Genomic DNA, 25,599 nt, shown 5'->3' with positions numbered 1-25,599 from the left:
CCGGGGCCTCTAGGCAGGACCAAGGTGAGGGGAACTCTGGGGAAGAGCTTTTACTGGACAGCTAACTGCCAGTGCAAAGGTCCTGAGGCAGGAGCAACCTGGCAGGGCCTTGAGGGAGCCTGGGTGTTTATGTTGAGCAAGAAGAAGTGGGTCCAGGTTTAGGCAGGAAAGAGAGAGACTCTTGAAGACCCTCTCTGTCTGACCCACCATAAGGCTGGGGTCGGGGGTGGGGAACAGTGGGCCTAGCTGGGAGCTGCTGGGACGAGCCAGGCAGCATGGTGGTGGGCCTGTCCTGCGGAGGAGATGGGGCTGTTCCAGTGGAGTGGCAGGGGGCAGTGGTGACAGGAGCCGGGAGCTCTGTAGAGGGAGGTTGGCCAGGGGCCTAGGTGGGGCCCTGCTCTCACTCTCGCCCGCCATGGGCTTGAGGCTGAGGCATAGAGGGGCCGGCAGGGAGGGAGCAGGGGGAGGGACGACCGTGGACACAGGGCCGGGTGGAGTCCCAGCTCTGCCCTTTCTCCATGACCCTGAGCAGGTCCCGCGCTCTCGGGGGCAGATGTACGCCAGGTCGGGTGCTCCTCACTAACCGAGCTCTGCACCCTTCGGGCACCCCCAGGGGTGTGTTCTGCTGTGCCTCTTCCAGAGGAGAGAGCCCGACTGGTGGCTAGGCTGTACCCACTCTCCCCCAGCGGGCCGGAGACCCTACCCCTGGCACAGCCAGCGGGGGTGGGATGGCGTGCTTCTGCCGGGCCAGTCCAAGTGCGGGCAGCAGGCGCCTGGAGACCTGTCGTCCGGGGGGAGCGGCCCCAGCCCAGCCCCACTGCCCGTGTGGCCCGCCCACCGCAGCCCTAGACCCCAGGGTAAGCCTATCTTTGTGTCAAACGTGGTTCTCAAGGCTGCCTGCAGGTGCCATGTCCTCCTCCAGCTGGGGGAGCCCAGGGCAGGGCTGTCTGTTTACAAAGGCCGGCAACTGTGACATGAAGGACTGACAAGGTGCAAATTCTGGAGCCAAACAGGCAGTGGCCAGGGAGCAGAGGGGCTTCCCAGGGGGACACACACTCAACGTGGTAGGTCCGTGTGTCACCCCAGGAGCACCGGGGGAGGTGCCCCCCTACCCAGGCTACCTCTCTGGGGTAAGTGGAGGCAGAGTCTGCAGATGAGGAAGGACCAGAACACCTGCTGAGACCAAGGACAGAGCCCTGTGGGGGGAAGGCAGTGTGGCCAGGGGTCTCAGTGGTCTCGGGGAGAGGAGAGGGCCAGGGTGTCGGGCCTGAGTGCCCTCTCGTCCCTCACTGCCCAGCCCGGGGCCGGCCCCCGTTCTCCTGGCCTAGCCCGGAAGGTCCCCACGGGGGTGGACTGGCGAGCTCCGCTGAGGCCGGGGCGTGGGGGCAGGTCCCGGGAGCATCCTTGCTAACCGGCACATGGTGCTGGGAGGGAAGCCAAGCCAGAAAGACCCCCAGGCCCATTCATGAGCTGACAGAGGGTGAAGTCAGACCCTTTTCCAACAGCCCGCGCGGCCTCCTTGCCGACTGGGAAATGCAGATTTAGGGCAAAGCAGGGTGAGGAGGGAAAACAGATGTGGCCCAAGAGTGGATTTCACAGAATCAAGAAAACCCTGCTGCGAGCCTGCAGGGGAGGGTCTGACAGCACCGGAGCAGCAGCGGCTCCAGGACACCGAGCTGAGCTGGAGGGCTCGGATGGCCGCTGGCCCCCAGGGAGGTGGCCCCTGGCTACCTGCAGTCCTCAGCGCCGTGGCCGTGGCTGCCATGTGGCTCGAGACGTCCAGGGGGTGGACACCAGCAGGTCGGGGCAGCGTGCCACACTGGGTGAGTGGTGGCCCCAGGAGATGTGCCCCCTGGAACCTCAGAATGTGACCATACTAGGATTAGGGTCTCCGCAGCACTGACGAAGATAAAGACCTTGGGTTGCCTGGGTGGTAAGGATCTCGGGTTGCCTGGGTGGGTGACTCCTGATTTCTGGTCCCAGGGTCGTGAGCTCAAGCCCTGCACCCAGCTCTGTGCTGGGTGTGGAACCTGCCCGGGAGTCTCTCTCCCTGCCCGCTCTCCGCCTCTTCTTCCTCTCTCAGGGATGTGTGTGCACACAGAGCAGATGTACCCGTAACAGCACTGTGGGGCGTGAACACATGTGTGTGGGGCGGGATGGTGTGTGCCCCTAAGGTGGGTGCTCTAATGGAGGGGGCAGGCAGGCCTGGCTCTTCAGCTCTCCCCCTCTAGGGGTAGGGTGGGACCGAGTGGGGCAGTCCCCCAGATCCTGCTGGGGGGACCTCCAAGCAGTCAGCTGGGTGTGCAGGCACTGAGTTTTGGTGGAGTGGGGAGAGAGGCTTGGTACCTGGGGGTCAGGGTGGAGTGTCTCGACCCCGCAAGGACCCCTGCCCCACCCACCCCGCTTGTCTCCAGGCTCTCCCTGCGTCTGCTAGCTTATGTGTGCTCAGCCGATGCCTGGCCCTGAATGACCCTGGGGTGCCCGCCTGCTCCCATCTGCCATGGGGGCCCCCATGCAAGGACTGTGAGCTCAGCCGGGCAGGTGTGGGCTGAGGGGCTGTGACCCCCTCCAGGCACAGAGGGGAGCAGCCCACCAGAAAGGCAGCCTCTCTGTAAGCCCCCACCCCAGTCAGGCCTCCTGGTACAACCTTCAGGGGGTGGGCATGGGAGCTTCCCCAAACCCTGACCCCCACATCCTGATCAGCTAGTTCTGGAAGGGCCATTGGCTGGGGGACAGGCAGCCCCGACACTTTCTGGGGTGTCACGGAGCTAGAAAGGGGCACGCAGGCCGAGTGGCCCCAGCACCTCTGCTTTCTACTGAATATAGCAGCCCCCGCTTCCTGTCCCTGGGGAGCACCTCCATCTGCCCCGGCCAGCCACAGCTGGGGCTGTGTGTGCACCCACGGAGGCAAGGCCCTGGGAACACGCCCTCGAGTGTTGGGGGCCTGGCCTGGCTCAGTGGAGCCTGAGCGCTCTATAGCTGCGGGATCCCTGCACAGGGGAAACCCACGGTCCCCAGGCTCCGTCTCAGTCAGCCTCTGGTGAGGCAAGTGACGGTCACCTACAGCCTAGAGCACTCTGGCCTCCCTCCCCTTCCCCTGATCTGCTTCTTCTGGGCCCCTGGTCCTGGAAAGCACTGTCCGCCGTGTGCCATGGCCTGAGACCCGGGCACTAGCCCTCCGCTACGGTGGGGGAATGGCGGTCCTCTCGGCATCCAGTCTTAACCCTCAGAACCCGAGAATATGTCTGTCCCCCAAGGGGCCCAGGGATTTACAGACATAGAGACGGAGCTCTCCAGGAGGCAGTGAGCCTGGAGGGGCCCGGTAGGTCCAATGTGACCACAGCAAGGCTGACACCTTGGTTTGGGCCCCAGAACACCTGTCTCAGACTCGAGACCTCCAGAACTATAAAACGCGAGCGTCTGGAGCCACAGCAGGTGTTCCTCCCATGCCCGCCCCTGCACCCGGGGCCAGCTGTACCCTCTCTGCGGGGCTGCCACAACCTGGCCCTCCCTGGGGCCTCCAGTCCTGGGGGGGCCTATCATGGGGGGCCTTGCTCAGAACAGGCCGCAGGACAGAGATCCCTCTGGAGGGTCATCTGGAGCCAGGTGAGCTGGTGGTCCTCGCTGGGACCACCGGCCACACCCACTGCTTGTCTGGGCCCTCAGCGTGCAACGAGCCCGGGCCCTGCTTCGGAGAGACCCACGGGAAGACGCACTCTGGGCTCAGCATCCCCAAAGGGCATGGCTCAGAGGGCTGCCCGGCTGCACTGCCCCCACACGCCCACAGGGCTCCCTCTGCGCTGCTCTGTGCTTCTCTAAGGCGCTCCCTGCACTGCTGGCCCCGCAGCACCTGACCTGTGGAAGACAGGACGTCAGGTGAGGGGACAGGAGCGCCTCGCAGACTTCAGGCAGGGGTTCCCAGGAGTGGGTTCCGCAGAGACCCGTGGGGAAGCCCACCGTGAGCAGGGAGCTGCACGGCCAGCAGGACTTCCTGCAGGGGTGGGGTGCCCGGCCGGAGGGGCACGGCCCCAGCCCGCCAGGACACACACTGAGCGCTGCCCTGGCATCAGCCCTCCTTGACCCCGGAGGGGTCAGGCACGGTCCAGCAATGTAAGGGTTACTGGCCAGAGGGCCGGGAGTGTGGTCCACTGCGTCCCCTCCTCACAGGTCACAGGGATCTAGGAGGAGGACCTCACGAGCCTCATTTCAGAGAGAAAACAGAGGCGCAGGGAGGCCCTCAGCCAGGCACTGAGGGGCCTGGGCCAGACTGGGTTCAGTGCAGACGCAGGGCACAGACCGGGCAAGGGCGGCCAAGGGGAGGGGTGGCTGCCACCCGCCTCATTTCAGGCGGCCCCCAACCTGCTTTCTAGGGGCTTACCCCAGGCCACAGGCACCCCTCAGGCCTGCAGTTAGCAGAGATTAAAGTGAAGCCCAGAGGCTGTGGGCCGGTGCTGGTGCCCCAGGGGATCCCGGCCCCTCCTGGCCGGCCGCAGCTCGGAGCTGGCAGAGGCCCTGACAGACGGGCTGGCCAGACAGATGTCCCTTGAGGGAGCGCTGCGGCCGCGGGCAGCGAGGAGCACTAGCCAAGCGGCCACCTGGCCAGGCCACTGGGGCAGACGGCAGCCCGTGCAGGCCCAGGAGGCTGCCTAATGAGCCCCACACAATTTTTCACCCCATATTTTTCCAATAAAAAAGCAGTTAGACACCAACCGCAGCCTTGCGGAGGGGCCATCTGGCTGCCTGGCTCCCCAGCCTTCTGGCAGCACAGGCTGCCTTCCCCGCCAGCAGCCAGCGCCCCAAGCGTGGGGGGGAGGGTGGGCGCGGGCCTGGCTGGGGGGCCTGCGGAGCCTGGCGGGGCGCCCATGGGGCGGGGCCCGCTATTTCATGAGGGACGCGGACAGAGAGCTCTTCCTATCTGCCTGTCGGAACCCGGCCCCAGTGGTCTACCCCCGCTGCAGGGTAGACAGGCTCTGCTGGGCTCTGTGCTTCCGTGTCTTGGATGTGGACCGTCCCCAGCCTGACTGCACCTATAGCCAGGGGCAGAGCCCCAGGCCAGCAGGTGAGGGCGGATGGGCCGGCAGCGGCCTCTAGAAGGTGGCCAGTCCCGGCCAACACACAGGTTGCAAGAGACAGAGCCTGGGTCTTCCCGCTGCCCCGTCCGGGAGGGGACGGCCTGCCTGCCACGGTCTCCCCAGCGCCCAGACCCGGGCCCTGAGCTGCCCAACCTGCACGGCCAGCTGCCTCCCCATGGGCCCCGAGCAGCCCCGCTGTCTCCAGCCCGCCACACAGCAAGCAAGGGGACAAGGGGAGCTCTACTCTGTGTAGCACACAAGTGCCCCAGGGCGGAGGGTCTGGGGAGGGTCTGGGAGGCACAGCGCGGCCGGGCCCCAGGGGAAGGCACACTGTGGGGGGATGCCTCTTACTCGCGTTCCCCTGTTCTTACAGCTCTAAAATCAGGGCTTTTGCCATCCTGCAAATACTGTGGAGATACGTGGCCTTCCTCGCCTGACCAGCTCCTCCCGGAAGGAGCGGAAGACCTTGCTTGGCTGTGCCACTGGGAGAGGCGGTGGGGGCTGCAGAGGGCAGAGGCTCCTAGGAGGGGTCCTGCCCTGTGGCAGGTCAGTTGGACTGGGGTGGGGGAGGACAGGGAGGGCGGCAGCTCTGGGTGGGCCGGTACCGCTCCTCTGAGCTGCACCTGTTTCCTGAGGGGCTGGCAGGAAGTTACCCACCACCCTGGGACTCAGGCTGCCTGAAGGGAGGCAGACAGAACCCCAGTCTCTCTTGCGTCCGACCTGACACGGTGTATAGTGACCCCGTGCAGCCTGGAGGGACAGGGACCTCTTAAGATAGCAGTTCCCCACTGCACTTGGAACCAACCTGAGCTTCCTGCTATGATTTACATAATGTGGCCCCTCTGAACTCGTGCTCTCTCCCTCTGCTCTGGCCCCCAGTGGACATTTTGCACCAACATTCTCCCTGGCTCACCATGCAGGGAATCAGTCATTCTGTATGATCAGTGGTGCGGAGAGGTGAGATGCAGATGAGGTGGCTGGTGCTACAGCTGCCTTCGTGGGCTAAGGAGGTGAGGAAGGAAGCCATATACCAAGGATGGCCAAGCAAAAAGATAGGAACCTGATGACCATGGACAGGCCATGCCAGCTTGGGGGGCCCACACATGGGCTTCTCAGTGACAAATACAAACCCCTCTATTTAGCCAGTTCATTTCAGTTTCCACCACAGCAGCCAAATGCAGTTCTAACCAGCGTGGGGCCGTGTGGAGAGAGCGGGCATCTGTACCTTGGAAGCCAGGTCTGAGGGCGGGGAGTTGACTGTGCAGGCAGTATGGGTCTCTGCATGTGACGGGGACAGATTTGTAAGCAGACAAGCGGAGAGGTTGTGTGTGCCCAGATAAGAGGCACTGGGGGCGGGGGGAGGGCAAGGGGGGGCAGTCACAGCATCCAGAACAGCAGCCCAGGTAGCCACACAGAGCCTGGTGAGGCACCATGGCCCTGCCAGTGCTGACCAGGCACAACCGGTCCGTGGTGGTTGGCCGATTACCCCTCAGGGAACCCTTGCTCCAGGCAGCCTCTCCGGGGCTCCTCCCCACATTCACACAGACTTCGGGGCTCAGTCCAAGCCCACATGCCCAGCCCATGCTGCCCCACGGTCAATCGTGTGGGGTCTTAGCCTGGCCTCTGGCCTCCATCCCAAGCTGCCCAGGGACACACCCCAGTGTCTCAGAAGACCCAGGTACTCCTGGGAGAGGCAAACCTGGGTGACCAGGGAGGAGGCCTGTGCCCTCTGGAGCCCCAGAGCCAAGAGCTGTCCCGTGCCGGGCTGGGCCACTGTGTCACCTGTGCTGACCACTCACGGTGGCCACGGCCCAGCACACGGGTCTGTAGAAGGCTGACTCTGGCCACAGCCTTCCTTTCAGGGCCCACAGCCATGAGCCTCAGCGGCAGCCTGGACAGGAGTCTGGGCCAAGTGGCTATGCGTGGCGCAACAGAGAAGTGAGGTCTAGCAGAGACCCCAGCCAGACCCTCCGGGCAGGAGGCTCTGGGACTCAGACTCTAGCGCTCCAGATTCTCCAGGGCAGGGCTTCTTCCCTCGGGGTGCACAGGGAATTGCCAGAAACACAAGAATCATGAGTCCCAGACTCCACACTGCACCCATCCAGAGTCAGCTCCTCCCGAGCACACCTATCCCCCTTGTCCCTCTGCCAGGCTGGGCCAGGCTGGTCCCCAAGCGTTGCTTAGGACTAGCCTGTGGGCTCCCCGTTCAGTGTCAGTGCAGCGGAGGCCACGGTGACAGCCCCTGCTAGCCCTTGGTGGTGGCCTGCCACCTGGTCCAGGGCATCGATGGCTACGTCCAAAGTGACTGCTTGTTCCTGCGGCACAGTCTGAGCTGCGCCCTGGTGCCTGCCCTCTCCGCCCCTGGTCTCCGCGGCCCAGAGACCCCACTCTCGTAGCAGGGGCGGGCTCAGAGGTAGAGGGTGAAGCAGGCCAGGGCCAGGAGTGACCAAGAGGCCAGGCTGCACGGGGCCCCAGAGGCCCTTGGAGGGCTGGGGTCAATGCTTCTGGCTGAGAGGAGCGAGCCGTGGTTCTGGGCACGGTGCAACCTGGCGGCCGAGTCAGGACAGTGACGCCCGGAAGGAACCCACCTGGGGTGCAGCAGCTTGGTTTCTTTTGTGGAAGGCAGGCCAGGGAGCCTGGGCAGGGACAGCCAGCGGTCTCAGGGGCTCAGCAACCCCTCCCTCTGAACCCCCTTCCAGCACCTCTGGCTTCAGAGAGCGCGTCCCTCAAGGTGGTTTTAGAGAAAGGCGGGCCGGAGGCGAGGGGTCAGCTCTGCAGCTTCCTGAGGCCCCTCGGCTCACTCCTCAGAGAGTCTGGGGAGCAACCGCTCTGCAGAGGGGCTGCTGGGAGTGGGGGTGGGAGGGTGGCCGGCTGTTTCATCGCCCCGGACCCCAGACAGCGGTGCTCACTCCTAGCCGTCCGCCCTCCGGCCACCTTCCCCGAATGGTCCAGACCCCAGTAAGGACCCACGCAGGACTTCTGGGCTGGCTCGCCTTGCACGGCGGGTCTCAGGCCTCACCCATCCACACTGCCCCTCCCCCTGCCACGGATGAGCCCCCCGGCCCTTCCCGTGTTCCCTTCCACCAGGCTCTGAGGTTGGTCACCCGGACCCCCCACCCAGCATCCTCCGCAGGCCTGTCCTGCCAGGCAGTGTCCCAGCCCTTCCCACACTTGCTCACGTACGTCTGCCAAGGGTGGCGATCTGGCCGGCCAGGCCTCGGACAGCGCCAGCGCAGGCCGGGACAGGCCGGGACATAGTAGCTGGCCGCGCAGCAGGGTCGTGCACTGCACAGACCTCCCCATGGGACTTTGTTCCCCTTCACAAAACCGGCCTGGAAGCCAGTGCACGGCAGACCCCAGGGGTGAACACTCTGGCCTCTGGCCTGGACGCTGGTCCTCCTCACCCAGCTGGTACCTGCCCTCGGTGTGGCCGTTGCCGGCGGCCTCATCAGCAGCTGCCACTCTTTGCAGCTGTGCCGTTCCCATGTTCTGGAGGACTGCAGGGGCCAGCTGTGCAGGCTCCTGACCCTCTCTATGCCTTGGGGTCCCAGTTCCCACTCCCCAGGGTCTCAGGACAGCAGAGTGAATGCCAGGACAGAGTCCCGCCTCCACGGCACTCAGCACACAGCAGGGCCCCAGGACAGACAGCCGCTGGGCTGAGGGCTCGGGGGTGGTCTCCTCCCTGCTCCCATGGGACACACAAGGGCCGGCAAATGACCGGGACCAAGGCCCCCCCACCCCAGCAGGCCTGCGCTGTGGTTTTTCCTGAGCTAAACACTCCAAGTGCATAAATCCTGCGTTAATGGGAACTTCATTGTTCCTGAAAAGGAGGGTAATTAGGTGCTACGGCGCGCCGGTGCTATTAGCGGAAATCTGTTTTCCTGTGATGGTTCCGGACCCCAGCCTGGAAGGTGGGGGGTGGCACTTACCCACAACATGCCCCCCACCCCGCCCACAGTGCCCCCCCGCCCCCAGGTATCCCTGGCAGGGACGGGGCCGGGACATGTGAGGAGGCCACTTGTCCACACCCCGTGGGTGGAGGTCTCGGGAGGAGGTATGGGGGCTTACCTTGTCGTCCCCTTCACTCTCGCTGTCACACTGCGGGGGGAGAGAGACAGAGGAGAGTCAGCACCTGTCGCAGGGCAGGGTTGTGGGTGGAGCCTCGCGGGGTGATTGGGCCTTGGGGGGCCTGGAAGGGATCTGGAGGTCGGAGTGCCAGCGAGGCCCTCGGTGAAAGGCTCTGAGGGGTGGGCCAGGCAGAGGTGAGGAGCTTGCCCTCCAGGGTGGTGGGCACAGATGGGAGCCCGCGGGTGGGATCAAGGGTGCCTTCTGGGCAGGGCCACGGCAGCCCAGCCCCAGCAGCCCCGGCTCTACTGAAGGGGCAGAGGGGGGCTCGGATCCCTCAGACAGACAAGGGGGTCAGGCCAGGCCTGCGGCCACAGGCACCGCCCGCAGGGAGGGCTCCCGAAGGCACCCGTGCCTCCAGCGCCCCTGTGGCCTGGCTAGAAACCACTGGGCGTGTTAGCTCAGTTAATGAAAGAAAGGTCGGCGATCGTGCAAACAAATCTTTGTTTTCCATTTTCAGCAGGCAGAGCTTTAAAAAGAAAGACTGCTCTTCTAGAACCACAGCAATTTTCCCCCTAAAAGAACATAAAGAAAAATAATCCCGTCCTAGCAACCGCAGTTACAGCACGTCGTGTCAGATGAACGCTACCGCTGAAAATACGCCTCCCAGGCCGCGCGGGAGGGTGACAGGTCCCCGTCAGCGGCGCGCCTTGCTGTCCTCCAGTCGCTGAGTGCAGGGAGGGGGTGCTCTGCCCTTGGCGCCCCAGGGTGAGGGCCGGGGTGCGCTCGATGGCAAAGGTCAGAGCAGTACAGGTGGGCCCGTGCTTTACCAGCCGCCCGCTGCAGCTGGGAGTGGCCCTGGGGGATGGGCCCGCTGTGGGGGGGCTTCTGAGGCTAACAAGCGTCCCACCCCCACAGCCCCCCTGCAGGGCCTGGACAGAGACCTGGTCGGGAGGGGTGTTCTCACACACACGTCCCTGCCACGCGATGGCAAGAGGCCAGGCCAGTCCCTCACGAGCAGGTCCGGGGAGCTGGGAGAGGGCAGGGTGGCTGAAATCCAGGAGGAGGCGTACGCCAGGGGGATGAGGGGAGCCTGTGAGACGGGACGGGAGAGGTGCGGGGCTGGACACACCAAAACACGGGCAGCACACGGTCCTGTCCTGCGGAGCTGGGACCCAACTCTGCCACGGGGGCTGGGATGGATGCCAGGAGCCCCACTCGCTGCAGCTGGCACAGAGCAGTCAAGCTGCTGGCGGAGCCGCCGGAGGCCCCCAGCCGGGCCTCTTCCTGCGTGGTGAGCGGCCCTAGGCCTTGCGTCGGAAACCACAGTCCCATCCAACCGCCGGGAGGGTGGGGCCTTGTGTGCCAGGCAGGACCGGGCGCCCGGAACCCCCAGGCTGGCTGTTTCACACCTCTCCCCGCAGCTTTCCGTGTCACAGGGAGAGCTTAACGACCCGACGATCAAGGAGGGGTTAGGGTGCTTCCCAGCGAGCGCATGCGTGGCCCTGTCACGAACCGACAGCACCCCCTTGTCAGCCAGCACAGGCCACGTCATAAACAAGTTCCCGTCATGAAGTCCTACTGAATTAATGTTTAACTGCAATAGAGTCGGGGCTGAATGAAGCGATTAATCAGGGCAAGGAGGGAAAGGAGCCACATCTGTCTTACAGGAGCTGCCTGAGAGAGGTGACCTTCACGGGATCCAGCAGGGCTGGGTGGTCCCGGGGGGGGGCAACCCTGGGGTGTGTGTGCGGGTCAAGCAGGGAGCCCACGGAGCAGAGGACAGACTCGAGGCCCCAAGTGCATGTGCTGGCTACGGTGGGGAGGCCAGAACGTGGGCAAAGGGGCTGACATCCTCCGGGTGCGCGCTGCCACCCACACCGGGCGGCCTCGGGCAGGCCGCTGGACCTTTTCATGCCTCAGTTTATGCTTCTGTAACACAGACAACAGCCCGGCCGCGGGCTGTCGTGCAGCTCCAATGAGTGAATACAGGACAAGCTCCAGGACAGTGCTGGGTACAGACTCGGAAGTGCTGTCAGCATGACGGTCACTTCTTCTCTGTCGCTGCTACCCACGTCACCCTCGTCACCACCGTCACCACGGTCGTCCTCGTCACCACCAGGACAGTGCTGGGTACGGACTCGGAAGGGCTGTCAGCATGACGGTCACTTCTTCTCTGTCGCTGCTACCCACGTCACCCTCGTCACCACCGTCACCACGGTCGTCCTCGTCACCACCGTCACGACCAGCGCCTTCATCATCGCCCTCACCACCGTCATCAACCATCAGCATGACCGTCACCACCGTCCTCACTGCCGTCACCAGCACCACCACCCTCCCCACCGTCGCCATCACGGTCGTCACCATCGTCCTCACCGCCGTCACCGGCACCACCACTCTCCCCACCGTCGCCATCACGGTAGTCACCATCACCGTCCTCACTGCCGTCACCGGCATCATCTTCAGCATCACTACCTCTGCCTCAGCCTCTTCCCTCGTATCACCTAACGGCTCTTGGAGGCATCCAAACCCCACAGGGTCTGAACACAGACGTCTCTCACTGACAGTGCCCTGCCCGGTCCAGGAGCACCTGCACCGGAGGTCTGGGGAATTCGGCCTCCATCCCCGGGCCTCTTCCAGAAACCCGGGCAGCCACTTGCTTGGGTGGGGGCTGCCTGTCACCCTCCGGGATAGGAGACAAATCAACACGGTCACTGAGCTGCAACAGAAATGTACCTTTTTCTTCTCTCAGTGTGAACATTAATTACTGCTTCACAGTGGTACTTAGTGGAGGTTGCTGTCTCCCATCTCTCAAACAAAGGCATGCAAAATTCATGGGCAAGGAGACCTTGACTCTGAGCCCGCTTCTCCCGTCAGATGCTCTAGCATCTGGGCCTGGGCCTGGGCCAGAGGAGCCCCTGGGGAGTGGGGAGGAGAGAAGCAGGGAGCAGGGGCATGGTCCGTCCTGCCCACTGCGGGCCCCCTCAGGCCATGGAGACAGAAAGGGCCCGGAGGCTACCCTGGGCTCTGCCATAGAGAAAGATACTACAAGCCGCCCCAGCTCTGCTTCTGCCTCCCCCTAGCTTCCTACTCAGGTGACCCCACTTGATCCAGGGTCAGAGAGGGCTGAGGGTCGGCACATGGCCTGGTGCTCTGGACCCAGACCAGGTTCCCGCTCCCACTGCAGCGTGCAGTCTGGGATGTCTGCTGCGGAGGCCCTGCTCACACAGCTGCCCCGGGACTGCGGAGGACCTGACTCCTCGCTGGCTTGAAGCTCACTCTGGAAGAGCACTCCACCCACAAAGCCCTGAGCAGCTGCACACCAAATCAGCAGGGACCCTGGTTAACGTGGGCTAGAAGGCCATGGAACATTCTAGGCAGCCCACCTGAGCACGGGGCAGAAAGGTCTGAGCTGCTGGACAGTCGGTGCTGAGGCCACACTCAAGAGGCACAAACTGTTGATGTGGGCTGTTTTCATGGGGCTGTTGTCATGGCTCATGCATGTGCGTGCAGGCCCAGCTGGCCCGTCACGGATGTGCATGTTCTGAGACACGTCAAGGTATACTCTGAGGCCCGGCTCACGGAAGCGCCTGGCGTTCTGCCCAATGCATGCTCTGCCCCAGGGCATCCTGCCCAGTGTCTCAGTGTGTGCAGGGCACATGTGCACCCAGGTGACGTGACACAGGGTCACCTGTCCCTATGCATGTGGCCCAGCAGCACTGGGCTTCATGAACGCTCTACCCAGCACTGCTGCCTCGGAAGAGCTTCGGGGAGGAGAGTGGCTGCCCTGCCTGCCCGCGTGGGCACCCGTCCCCCCGACAGAGAAGGGCCCAAGGTGCTCGCCTTCCATCATGCTGTAAACACTCCCCCGGGATATGCAACGTGTGCCCCGATAAGCAATTCAGCTAAAAAAGGAGCCGCGAACAGACTCCAGGAAGCCCCGGGCCCAGAGCCGCCTCCCATCACGCACGGTCTGGAGTTGGGCTGAAAAGGCCATTTTTCACTCTTGTTGGTCAGAGCACCCCACCCTCAGATGCTGGGCAGTGACGCGGGACCTCACAGGCAGGGGTGCCAGGGGTGGGGTGGGGGCTGCGGTCTGGTCTGTGGCTGGGGCGGCCATGGGGTCAGCTGTGTCTGAAGCACCGGGCCAGGCTGCAAGGATGGGGCGCATCGCGCGGGGCAGCTGCCGGGCCTGCCAGTGCTCACCTGGGCGTTCGCCGACTCCACGGACAAGAAGCGGGGGCCCAGCAGGTGAGGGATTTGCTGGCAGCAACGGGGAGAAGCTGGGGTGTGGTTGTGCCGGACAGCAGTCCTGACACCGTAGGGCAGGCTGGAGAGGGGAGCCCCACATCCCGCTGGCGGGAGGCCCGGCAGGCTGTGGGGTGTGGGGCTGGTGGCGCACTGGCTCCCTGGAGTACTTCTATACCACTCAGGACCCAGCACCGACCCACCTGCTTACGGGTGGGGAAACAGAGGCAGAGTAGTTGGGAGCCGACCCAGGAGGGTGGGTGCATGGGGTCTGAAACCCAATCTCAGTCTGGCCCTTCTGATCAGGACCCCATGCCAGGGACTCCCTCAGGGCAGCTGGGACGGGGGGGGGGGGGCTCCAGGATCACCCTGCAAAGGGCCCTAGGCCACGCTGGCTCAGAAAGTCACAGTGAGCCTGATTAATTATGCACGATAGCTAGATGAGGACCCTGAAAATCCCACACTTGTTTACTCAGCTAATTCACTTTTTATGAGTGTTTAGGCTTTAAAGCAAAACAAAGCACTAATTACCCAATTAACGAGCAATTAAGTTACTGCAGCCCTAATAGCCCAAGTGCGCAAGGCCTCCACGGGCTGAGGGTGAGTGAGACCCACTGAGCGGAGAAGCGCGGCTGGAACCACGCAGGTGCACTTGGAGAAGGGAGGTGGCGTCCTCACCTCTCCCAGGTGTGGGCAGCAGGGACAGATAGGGCTGGTACCTGCCCGCCCCGCGTGCGCCCCCCAGAGCAGCCCAGAGAAGCCGAACGACTCTCCTACTCCGTCCCACGCCCCCTTGTGTTCCCCCCCCCTCAAGTGTCTGCATCTCGGGTGGCCCTCAAGACCTGGGCAGTGGCGGGCCATGGTTTAGAGCTCTGAGAGCCCCGAATGGGCCGCCTCACAGAGACAAGGACAGTCCAACAGCTGACCCGTGGGCTCTTTGGGCCCTGTGAAACAAGTGGGTTGGCGTGCCTACCCCCCCACCCCGCTCCAGGCCTCCTCCCGCACTTGGGCGGAGAGTGGTCTCTGAGGGAAGCGATGGAGACACGGCGTGGGGTCTGGTGCTCCTGAGACGCCAAGTCTGCGCCGGGGCTAGAAACACAACAGCTTAGGAGCTGCCAATGGCATGAAGCTACGTCAGAGGGGAGAGTCCAGGGCACAGAGTGCTGGGCAGGTCCGGTGACTGATCGGGGCGGGGGAGGCCAGGAGGAAAGGAGCCATCCCTCTAACTCTCCAAATCTCAAGACGACTGGAATGGAATGCTGGTCCTTCCACTTCTTAGCTCATGGGACCTGCCTTGCTGCCCCTGGACAGAACGCATGGATGGACGGACGGACGGATGGATGGATGACATAGCACGGTGCACACAGTACCCAGACGGAGCTGGCAGGGAGTGAACACATGGACGGTTGGAGGGACAACGTGGATTCTGACCACTGAGGTCTGAACTATCCTCCTGCTCCCGCTGCGGGGTCTCCAGGGGGTGGTACTCCCGAGGGAGGCCTGGGTTTCACAGTGACGGCCATCCCACAGCACCACGGTGCAAAACACAAAATGACTTTTCCTCTTCTCTGGCTGCAGTTACCAAAGATACCAAGGAGAACTGGGCACTGCTCTGGGTCAACCTGAGTCCGCCTACCAAGGAGGAGGACTTGGGGAGCACCATGCAACAGCAGGCATGGAGGACACGCCTGGTGCCCTGGGTGCTGGCTGTGCTTAGACGCCCACGCCCACAGAGCCGGGGCAGCCCCTGCGCCCCTCTGTTCCCCCCCCCCCGGAGCTCCCGGCCACACAGAAGGCGACCCCCTGCCTGCATGAAGCCCTCACGTGCACACGCCTGCACATTCACACGGACACACGCTCGGACTCCCTCCCCCCACCACACGGTCACGCTCCTGGGCCCGTCTGAGCGCCATCCCCCCAGGGGCACTCAGGGGCACCCCGGGCCCTAACCTGATGGCCGCTCTGCGTTCTCCCTCCGCTCCCTCCGCTCTATGCGCGTTTGCTGCGACGGGCACACGTTTACTCCTCTGTCCTGCTTCCCACCCGCCCTACCTTCCACGGCCCCCATGAGAGGGGACTTCGGGTTCTCTTCAACCCTGACTGCAGGGCCTGGAGTCCCCCCTCACCTGCGGCAGGCGCTCCGTGAGTACTCAGAGACCGCGGACGGCCACTCCGGGACACGCCTGAGCCAGGAGGCCCTGACAGCTTCTTTGGAGCCGGCCAGGCCCTACCCGAGCCTCAGGGGGGCAGGTGGGGGCCCTCTGCTCCCGCCTCAGGGGCCTTACAGGGATGCCGGTCCGTTCCTTCCTCCACGCCCAGGGACGGCGGGCTCCCTTCCTCTCATTAGCGGCCGCCCCACAGCCCTCGCTGGGCCGGAGTAATTAACGAGCCCGTGTCAGCGAATGAATCAAAGACGGCCGCAGCCCCGCCGCCACCGCTGACCTTTCGCGGAGTCGACTGTATTAATATATTCTCCTGTTGTCAGACCCAAAGCGCTAACTGCCTTATGAATTATTTATGAACACAAAAAGTCTTAACCAGAACAGTGTTAACATTAATTCCTAACCTCCTGTGCCCTGCAGCCCTGCGTGTTCTGCATAATTGAATCCCGGCCCGTCGCCCGCCCCCGCACCCGGCCCATCGCCTGCCCTCCAGCTCTGGCTCCTGGCACGTGTGGCCACTGCCACGAGGGCTCCTTGTGGGCCTGTCCAGAGAGGCTGCATCTGGCCTCTGGGGCCAGGGCTATGGCTGGGTCCCCTTGGCGGGACGGGAGTCCTGGGCTCGGAACTAAGTCGCCCTGGGCTGTTCCCAGTGGCTGGGGCCTGGGCGCCGTGGAGCAACACAGGGTCCGGGTGAGAAGGCACAGCCGGCTGGCAGCTGGACTGGAGGCCTGCGTTCGGAACAGAGAAAGGCAGGCCGGGGGCTGGCAGAGGTGGGAGGCCCCAGCGACCAGCGACCCCTGCCCCCCAAACCCCCAATCCCCCCGCTAAAGGGACAGCAGGGTCTGCCCACACCTCAGGCCAGGCCAGGACGGAGGGCGCCAGCTGCCCCGCCGCCTTGGAGGCGTCCCCTGTGGTGGGGGCAGCACTGGGGGGAGCAGGGCTGCAGGCTGGCTCCCGTCCGGAGGCTCCAGGGGAGGAACCAGCAAGGCGAGGAGGCTATGGTGGCCGCCACAGCCCCTCCTGGGATTCACACAGTGTGCGGGCCCAGCCAGGAGGACCCTGTGGGGCGACCATGCTGTCCGAGGCTCAGCTCAGGCTGCCCCAGTCAGAGGTGCCCAAGCGATCCCAGGTGATGCTGCCGAGACACAGTTCCCTAGAGCTGAGTCCACAGGGCGGTGAGACGGGACAAGACGACCGTCCCACAGCTGGTTCAGTGGTCTTCCCTGCAGAGTGGGCAAGGGGAGGGGCCCTGTGCCCAGGAAGAGGAGCGCGGGGCAGGGAGCGCATCTGGGTGGCTTCTCCTAGCGGTTCCTGCAAAGTGACCGCGACGGACCCAAATCCGTGGCTCACCCCGTGCCTGCCCGGCTGGGGGCGTTCTCCTGCCAGCGGCTCGGGGCCGGCAGGGGGCTGCTGCCTGCTCTCAGCGGCACTGCGCTGAACTCTGTCCCGTGCCTGTGGCCAGTTTGAAATAAAATAACGGGGGCAGGGAGACTTTAAAGACGGGTGGACAATGCCACGGAGACAAGCTGGTTTGTCCCGCACCTATGCTCTCCCGCCACTAAATGCAAGCCCTGCTGAGAGTGCTGAGAGGCAACACAGGACATGGGGACACACCCATGGGACCCCCACGGCATGGACAACTAGTCCAAGGCTCCAGGCTCCCAGCTGGAGGATGGTGCCCCGGCATGTCGCATGCCCCCCAGAACCCAGACCCCCTCTTGCTGATAGCGCCCTAAAACTCCCATCGAATGACCTGTCCAGAGAAGTGCCAATGAGCTGGACGTGCCTCGATTGCTGGGATCAGCCTTCCCTGAAGCCCGCCTCCCTTTTGGCCCTGGGAGCCGGCTGGGCCCGCACCTCCATGTGGCCCCTTCCTTCTTCCACGCAGTCCCGACCTCCAATCTGCCCTTGGCCGGGTGTCCCCGGCTGGCTCCTGTCTGACCACGGGGCGCACTCGTGCCCAGCACCCCCCGTCCTGTCAGCCAGCACCCGGAAAGCAGTCACCATGGGTTCTGTTTTCTCCCACTGCTGCCTGCTAGGGCAGGGACCCAGAGATTTGCTCTGCTCCCACCCACAGTGGAAGGGGCCCTCCTGGGGCCGGTGGTGCTGAGGCTGTCACAGTCATAGGCTGAGGCTGTCAGTGTCACAGACACGTGGCGCCCCACAGCGTGTGCACTCTGTGGGTGGGGGTCCAATGATGCGGGTGGTGCAGGAACAGCAAACACGGGGGATGGTCCTCCCCTCTCTCTGGGATCCAGCCATCTGGCAGAGAAAACCGAGGCCCCCAGCCCCACGGCAGCCTCATACTCCTCCTATACAACCGAGACCCTTGCCCGACCTAGCCCAGCTGTCCCTCTCCAAAGGGAGGAGTGTGAACGGGGGAGGCAGGCAAGTGGCCTCTGGCTCCCCAGCCCTATCCCCAGCCCCCTATCTCGGCGGCCCGGGAGCTCCGCCTCTGCGGACAGCAGCAGGGTGTGGTCCCAGCCGTCCTCCTGGATCAGAGGCGGACCCTTCCCTGCCCGAGGCCCCGGGGCCCAGGGCGGGGAGGGGCCCGCGGCTGTCCTGGTCTGTGCTGGCCCGACCTGACTGGGACCTGTGGGGGCTGCCAGATGCCTGCCGCCCCAGCACACACATGGCACTGCCCCATGAGTGGGGGTGGGGCGGGGCCACCAGCGGGCAGGGCAACACAACAGGGCAAAGGGGTGGGCGTGGAAAGCTCTTCTGGCCAGCAGGGTGAGTCCCCAGCACCCTGGGAGGGGAGGTCAAGCAACCCTGCTGTGCCTGGTGCACAGCTGCCCTGGGCAGGCTGACCGCTACCCGGGACAGCGGAGCAAGGGGACAAGGACCAGGCCACCTGCAGAGAACAGCTTCAGAAAGACTGGGTTCAGAAATGTGCCCATGTGACGGGTCCAACCTGCAGACACACACAGCTGCCCGCAGAGCCGCTGACACAGAATGTCCGCCAGAGAAGGGGCACCCCTGCCCTCCACAGCAGGGGGCCCTCCCCTCTCCCCTCCACACCAGCACCCTCCCCTCTACCCCTCTACACCAGACCCCTCCCCTCCACACCAGACCCCTCCCCTTCAACACCCCTCTACACCAGCAACCTCCTGGACACCAGCACCCCCTCTGCCTGGTGTATCTTTCTCCTCAGCACTTGCCACTGGCTAAAGCACTGGGCAGGTCAGGTCACCTGTTTATCTTTTCATCCTTTGTCCTGTCTTGCTCTATCTAGACACACACAGCAATCCACAGCCCTGCCCCGTTTCTGGAAGAACCTGCAACCCAGCTGCTGGGTGGGGGAGGGGCTGCAGCTTGGGGCCCTTGAGGTCACGCCCCCCACCCCACCCCATGCCACATCTCCAGACTGAGCAACAAAGGGCCCACCCACCTGGTCTGCTGGTCTGTCTGCACACCGGGGGCAGCTTCCCTGCGATCACACCCCTGGATGCATCCGAGGGCCAGGTTCACAGCTTTACAAGCCGGAGGAGGCAGTGCGGGCAGGCTGGAGCTGACACCCCCAGCCAAAGTGCTGAGGGACAGGGACACAGGGAAGGACTTGCATGTCCTACCAGCGGGACGGAGGTGGGCCATGGCTGCACCCCAGGGCCTTAGGAGGCGGTCTGAGTGAAGGGTGGGTGGGCAGGGGACCTTCTGACAACGAGCCAGGCTGGCCGGGGCTGCATCACAGGTCAGGACTCCACGCTCAGGACACACCCCGCAGTCCCCGCAAGTTCCCGCCGTCCCCTGAGCGGCACATCCCTGTCCCCAGCAGCTGGCTTCAGGACTGCCCCAGTGCTCAGAGGTCATGAGGGGAATGCAGCTGCCGCACTAGGGAGAGGCTGACTGGGTTTTATTGCTTTTGTACAAATTACGGCCGCTCAGAAGTGGCCCAAGGAGCAGGGTAATGGATTCATAAACCTGCCTCGTAAAGACAGAGCCGGCTTTGGGGCCTGCCAGCCCCCAGTGTTGTTCAGAGGGGCGGCTGGGGACAGGGGGTGCTGGGCCACTACTGGAGAGCCAGTCTTGGGATGGCTAGGGGCGCCCCAGGCACCTCCCTGCCACCTCAAGGAGGACAGCTGGCCAGGGCTTCCCTGCACCCGCCCACCAACCCTCCTGCCACTAATGCCTTGGTGGGACCCAGGCCCACCCCCGCTCATGCTGCACCCCCCAACTTCAGCCACAGAGGGCGCGGCTCAAGGGACAAACCGACAAGTGGCCCGTACGCACCCATCCCACCAGAAGTGGGGGGTCCGGGGACCCAGGGTGGGAAAGCAGGTGCAGAGCCAGGAGCTAGGGTCACTGGCGGGATCACGTGTGAATGGGTGTTGAGCCCGCGTGGGGGGAGGGGGCCCGCCTGCTGAGGAAAGGGGCCTTGGCCCGGCCACTGGCGTCCAGGTGGGTCTCACGACTACTTGGCCTAGGAGCCACACCACCAATGCTTTCTCCTGGCCCTTGCCCTGGGAACGCCGGTTACAGCCCCAGGGCTATGAGGAGGCCCAAGCAGCCCGTGGGGAACCACCCAGGGGAGCCTGCATCAGGCAAATGGAAGCTCGAACGCGGGCGTGAAGGAACCTTCCATAACCACAGTCCGGGCCGTGCCGGGGCCAGCCGGGGCCATGCTGCCGGCCACAGCAGCCTCCCTCCACAGCGCTGTGGCCCGCGCCAGCTGGGCTCCAGTGTGGAAGGATGGTGCTGGGGCTGGGGGTGCTAGGAAATTAGCTGTCTGTAGCCCAGCCGAAACCTGAAAATCCATTTCCAGAAATCTCTCAAACGCAATCAAGCCAACTGGCTAATTACACCCCGCGCGAGGGGTCCTGCCGTGGCAGGTATAAATGGGGTCTGCCTAACCCAGACCAGCTGGCGGGCCTCCTCTGCCCTTTTGTGCCTGGCTTGCGGCCGGCTCTCCCACACTCACCCCTGTGGCCTTCCGGCTGCCTGGCCTGGGGAGAAGGTAGAGGCCTCTTCCTCCCCATCCAGCCCTGCTCTGCTGAGAACTCCACCTGCATCCAAAGGAGAGCCTCACCCGAATCCCACCACCCTGCCCACGGCAGCCCCCTGCCTCTTGCTGCTCTTCCTATGGGCAGGTGGAGCCCTCCCCCTGCACAGCCTTTGCACTGGCTGCTCCCGGGGTCCCTCCCCCTGCCCCAGCACGTACACTCACACTTGTGTCCCCTGCAGCCTGGCCTTGCCCCTCCCTGCCACCCCGGTCACCTCTGCACTCGCCGCATCCACCTAGGAACATTCTTACTGGCTTTATTCAGCATCTTCTCCGTGGCACGGTGAGGCCCATGGGGCGGGGACACCGGCCACTCGGGTCAGCGAACACTTGTGGAACGGAGGAGGGTGCCCGGGAGAGGTCTGAGAACCCATGACGGGCCTGGGGACGGAGGGGACCTGCGCATGGGCCTGTCTGCTCTGGCTCTCAGCTCAGCCCCTTGGCCGGCACCTGCGGGGGGGTCTCTGAGCGGGGGGGTCACTGCCATGGTGATCACGTCCACATGGAGGGCCTGAGACCTCCCGGGCTCATCACAGGTGGTGGCCGGTGGCATCACTGCCATTCTGCCTCCGCTCCTGTCTGCAGCCCCAGAGCCTCTGTGAGCACAGGCCGCTTCCAGAACACTCCGTGTGACGCACTCGGCCGGCCTCCCGGCCCCAGCCAGCATCCAGATCCTCATTTCCCTTTAATAAAAGAACTCCCAAGCCCTGCTTTGGAGGGAGATGGGTTGTCACGTCCCCGGTTCCCAACAGCTGAATGGAGAAAATTACTTTCCAACTCATCTCGCGGCACTAAGGAACATCTGATGTGTGCCGGGGAGGCCGCACCAAGCTTCCGGGACAAGCTGTCGAGGATGAGCAGTAATTGGGGATTTGCTGGGGATAAAGCTCACAGAATCAAAGCCTTTTAAGTACGGTCTATAAAGCAGGTCAGATGACAGCTGCCCTGGGTCACTAGCGCAGGGACGCGGTTGGGGACAGACATGAGCCCTGCCGAGCCTGAGGTCCCACCTACAGACACACACAAGCAAGGCACCGGGGCACAGGCGCACACCCACACGCGAAGCCACGGCTCACTTCCAGGCACCCGCGCCATGACCGCCACTTAAGCGCAGACACACAGGGGCATGCACACACCCTTCCAGATGGACATGCCCATGGTCCAGAAAGAAACAGCACACTGGGACTTACAGGCGTGCACAGCCCCCCACAGCCACACGGAGACACAGGGGACACGGCACACACTCTCCTCTCAAAGAGAGCCATCCGCGAGCTGTACACGGGTCAGGTGCTGGCAGAAGCCACACGCACCACCTAGTGAACATGCACGTACACACACGCAGGCCTCAACCTCAGTGTGCACGTTGGAGTGTCTGGGGCGCCCATGGTGAAGCCTGGATTTAGAGGCAGGGTCATAGCCCCCCTCTGCCCAGTCAAGCTGGCCCAGCCCTCACGCCTCTGGTGGGCAGCGCCGGAAGCCACAGACAGCCTTGGGGGCCCAGTGCACACAGAGATCTGGGCGCTGAGCTCACAGAACTTCCCAGGCCTGGGCCTGGCCACCCACCTGCCCCCACTCTCTCTGTTCCTACTGGCTGAGGGTCACAGGGGTTGGTTCCGCCTCCTCCAGTGCCAGAGGCACCTCTGCTTCTGGAATGGCCAGGCCAACCACCTGAACCTTCCAGCACCCGCCCACAAGCATATGCCAGGGACCAGCACAAACACCTGCTCACACCAGGACCTAATGTATACACCTACTCATGCCAGGGATTAGCAAACACCTGCTCATGCCGGGGGTCAGCAAACACCTGCTCATGTCGGGGATCAGCACACACCTCATGCCGGGGATCAGAAAACACCTGCTCATGCCGGGGATCAGCAAATACTTGCTCATGCCAGGGATCAGCACACACCTGCTCATGCCGGGGACCAGCACACTCTCCTGCTCGTGCCAGGGACCTAATGTACACGCCTGTTCATGCCGGGGACCGAAACACACACCTGCTCAGGCTGGGGACCGGCACACACCTGCTCCTGCCAGCACCTGGCATGCACACGCAGGAACCGCCATGGCCCAGCAGCAGGCTGGGTACGTCCCTGCCACCACCTGTCACTCCTGTGCAGTGGCCTTGGGGGGTTAAGTTGCAAGCAGCTGGCCCATTAATTACGGGTTTTTCTCCAGGAAACATTCCAAGGAGCTCTTGGGGGAGAAGACCATGAATAACACATGCGATCTGGAAGCAGAAGGACCGCGCAGGGGCTCTGGCAAAGAGGCTCGGGGCAGGGAGACCCCAGTTGCCCAGGGACTCACACACGGAAGGAGGCTCCAATCGGCGCATCCCTGGGCCTCGCCCGTCTGGGACCCTTAGGCTGGCACACACCCCTGAGCGTCCCCTCACTCTCCCTGTCCCGACGTGCATCACACCAAGTGTTATCACCAGCCACTTCCCGCACTAGCACTCTGCCCCCAGCTGGAGCCCAGCGCTGGCACCACTCCCAGCGAGAGTGCCACTCCAACGAGGAGCAGAGGATATGCTGAGACGACCCGGCCCGTGGGGGGAAGGGGCACTGCAGGCCGCCACCCATGGCTGTGGCCGGACCCGAGGAGGGAAGGGCCCCCCCAGGGAGACACCCCTCTGGCATCAGGATGTGGCCACCACCCAGAAGCCTACAGCCCACCAGGTGCAACACTGAAAACCCGGCACCTGACCCACCCAACCCTGAGGTCAGGGCGGCTAGGGGACAGGGGAGGCCCAGGGGCGCAGGGTGTCCCGTCACGTCACGCAGAAAGTCAGTGGGTTAATGACACACCCTATAAAAAGCTGATGTGATTTAGAGAAGCCGCCCAGCAGGCCTGGGACTCTGGGGCTCTCAGTAAATCAGCGGCTGGGGGCAGAGGCAGGAGGCGAGGATGAGGCGGGCAGAGCCCAGGCCCCACCCTCCAATGAGCCAAAAAAAGGCTGTAAATCTGCAAAAATGGCTTTTATGGGGCTCTGGGTTTTATGGCGTCATTAACGTCCCTCCTGATGCTTAAGGGGCAACGAAATGAAGTCACGAGGAAAGGGTAGGGGCTGCTGGGGTAGGGGTGGGGTGGGAGGAGGGGAGGGGCAGGAAGCAGGGGCAGGAGGCGGGAGGCAGGGCTAGGGAGGTAGCCCCCACAGAGCGGGCCTGGTCAGGCCCAGCAAGCCAGCACCTCCTGCCACAGGGCCCGGGAGCCTCACACCTGAGCCCAGGCCGAGCGCGGAGCATGGAGCGCGGCGTGGGAGGGGTCAAGTCCCTGGGGTGGGGGGGTGCTGCTCGGTGCCCGGGACCCTTCACTCCAAGTGCCTCCTGGCAGGACCTGGGGTAGAGCATCTCCCTACCCCTGGTCCTCAGGAAGTCAGACAACAAGGGCCGACTGTTCTCTCTCGAGGCGAGACCCTGAGCGATGCTCCCAGCTGGTCTCCGCAGGCCTCCGCCCCAGCTGGCCTCCACCCCAGCCCCGCTGCTGGGGCAGGAACCACACGCTGAAGACGGCTGGGGGCTGCGGCGGCCGCAAGGGGCATGTGTGGGTCCAGCCCGCAGTGGAGGGGGCGGCAGACTTACCGAGTAGCCTCTGCCCGACACCGCCTGCGCGGAGCTCTGCGGGGGAAGGAAGCACAGTCAGGACAGTCACAGCTCCCCCGGGCGGCCCCTCCTCTGAGGACCACCCCCTTGGCCCAGGCCCGGGGCTGCTGCTGGGTCACCAGAGTGGGGGGCACGAGGCTGGGACCTGGGACAGAAGCCGCAAGGGAGGGTACAGCACAGCGGCCCAGAGCCCCAGCAGCCTCCCACCTGTGCCTGGGGACCCACGTTTGGAACCTCCCCCGAGAGACTCCGGAGACGTGGTCCAGCCCAGCAGAGCGAGCCCAACCGAGAGGAGGGCGAAGTGGCTATGTTGCCTCAGAGAGGGGCTCAGCCCCCAGGTCCATCTCGGCCCCTCGCGGAGCCAGGTCCCACCTTTCCACACATGGTTCCACCAGCCACGGGAACGCAGGGGAGGCGGGCCCACTCCTCTGTGCCCGGGGTGGGGTGGGGGGCTGTCCCCCACCTACCCAGCAGCCTCCAGCCTCCCGGCCTCCCAGGGTTGTGGGGGTACAGGGGCGGAGGGCAGGCTTCTTGGAAGGGGAGCTGGATGGGTAACCTCGGGGCCCTGGAAATAAGATGGCAGGGCACACTGTGGCCATTGGAGGTCCCTTGAGGAAGCCCCAACAGCACTTGGTGGAGCGCTCTCTGGTGCCAGGAGAAACAGGAGCTGGGCCCTGCGGGAGGCTGCGTGAGGAAGGGCATTCTGCTGTGGGGGCTGGGGGAAACAGGAGGGGGCAGGTAGATGCGGGGGCGCAGCGTAGGGTGAGTGACGAGCAAGTGCTCCTCGGGCCATCGCAGACTCGTCCAGGGCCTGCGGACCAGGGTCTGGAGCCTGCTGGGGGGAATGGTGGTCTGGCTGCAGATTCCTCCAGGACGGTGGGTGACCACGGGGTGTGTGTAGGGGAGGGTCCCCCACTGCCGTCTGGAATTCTCTGCTCTGTACACGGTACCCCATCCAGCCTCGGCTGGGGCTCTGGGACCCTTCCGTCCCCAGGCAGATGCTGGCGGGCCGGCTGGCGGGGCTGGGAAGCCCACTGTTAAGCCCTGCCGGCGGGGGCGGGGGGGGGCAGGGGGGTGCTGTAACTGCTCTCCAAGTGTGCGCCCTCAGGGCTGTCCCTGATGTGCTCAGAATCCATCTTCATGCGTCCCACCGGCAATTAGCGTCCGAAGTAGGGCAGCCCCACGGCCCCAGACAATTACCAGCCTATTTTCCCATCCTGTGGCAGCAAGCTCGGGCCAGGCAATTAGCCCTCCTCCGAGGCGGGGGGGGGGGGGGGGGGGGGGGGGGGGCACCGACCGCGCCCCCAGGCCCCTATTGAGATGATAATGAGAGATGCTCCCTCCATTCAATCATCCAGAAACCCAGCCCCCAGCCTCCCTGCTTCTACAGCAGGGGGTTAGGAAGACAAAAGCCTCTTGGGCCCCCCAACACCCCGATCCTGGGACCCCTC

General features: G+C 64.2%; 1 protein-coding gene across 9 annotated transcripts in view; it reads right to left on the bottom strand.

Moving 5' to 3' along the window:
- Positions 1-25,599, bottom strand: part of FBRSL1 (fibrosin like 1) — a 77,890-nt gene that overhangs the window by 21,110 nt on the left and 31,181 nt on the right. For all 9 annotated transcript variants that reach the window (XR_009345720.1, XM_059138632.1, XM_059138627.1 and 6 more), the window contains 2 exons: positions 24,128-24,163; positions 9,141-9,170 (listed from right to left, as the gene is read on the bottom strand). Coding sequence is in view for 8 of the 9 variants with exons in the window: in XM_059138632.1 (XP_058994615.1) it covers positions 9,141-9,170; positions 24,128-24,163 (66 nt within the window). In the remaining variant the exon portion in view is untranslated. The remainder of the gene's footprint in view (positions 1-9,140; positions 9,171-24,127; positions 24,164-25,599) is intronic.

The sequence above is a fragment of the Mustela lutreola genome, chromosome 11, assembly GCF_030435805.1.
Source record: "Mustela lutreola isolate mMusLut2 chromosome 11, mMusLut2.pri, whole genome shotgun sequence".
Lineage (NCBI taxonomy): Eukaryota > Metazoa > Chordata > Mammalia > Carnivora > Mustelidae > Mustela > Mustela lutreola.
This window is presented reverse-complemented; position numbering and strand designations above follow the sequence as displayed.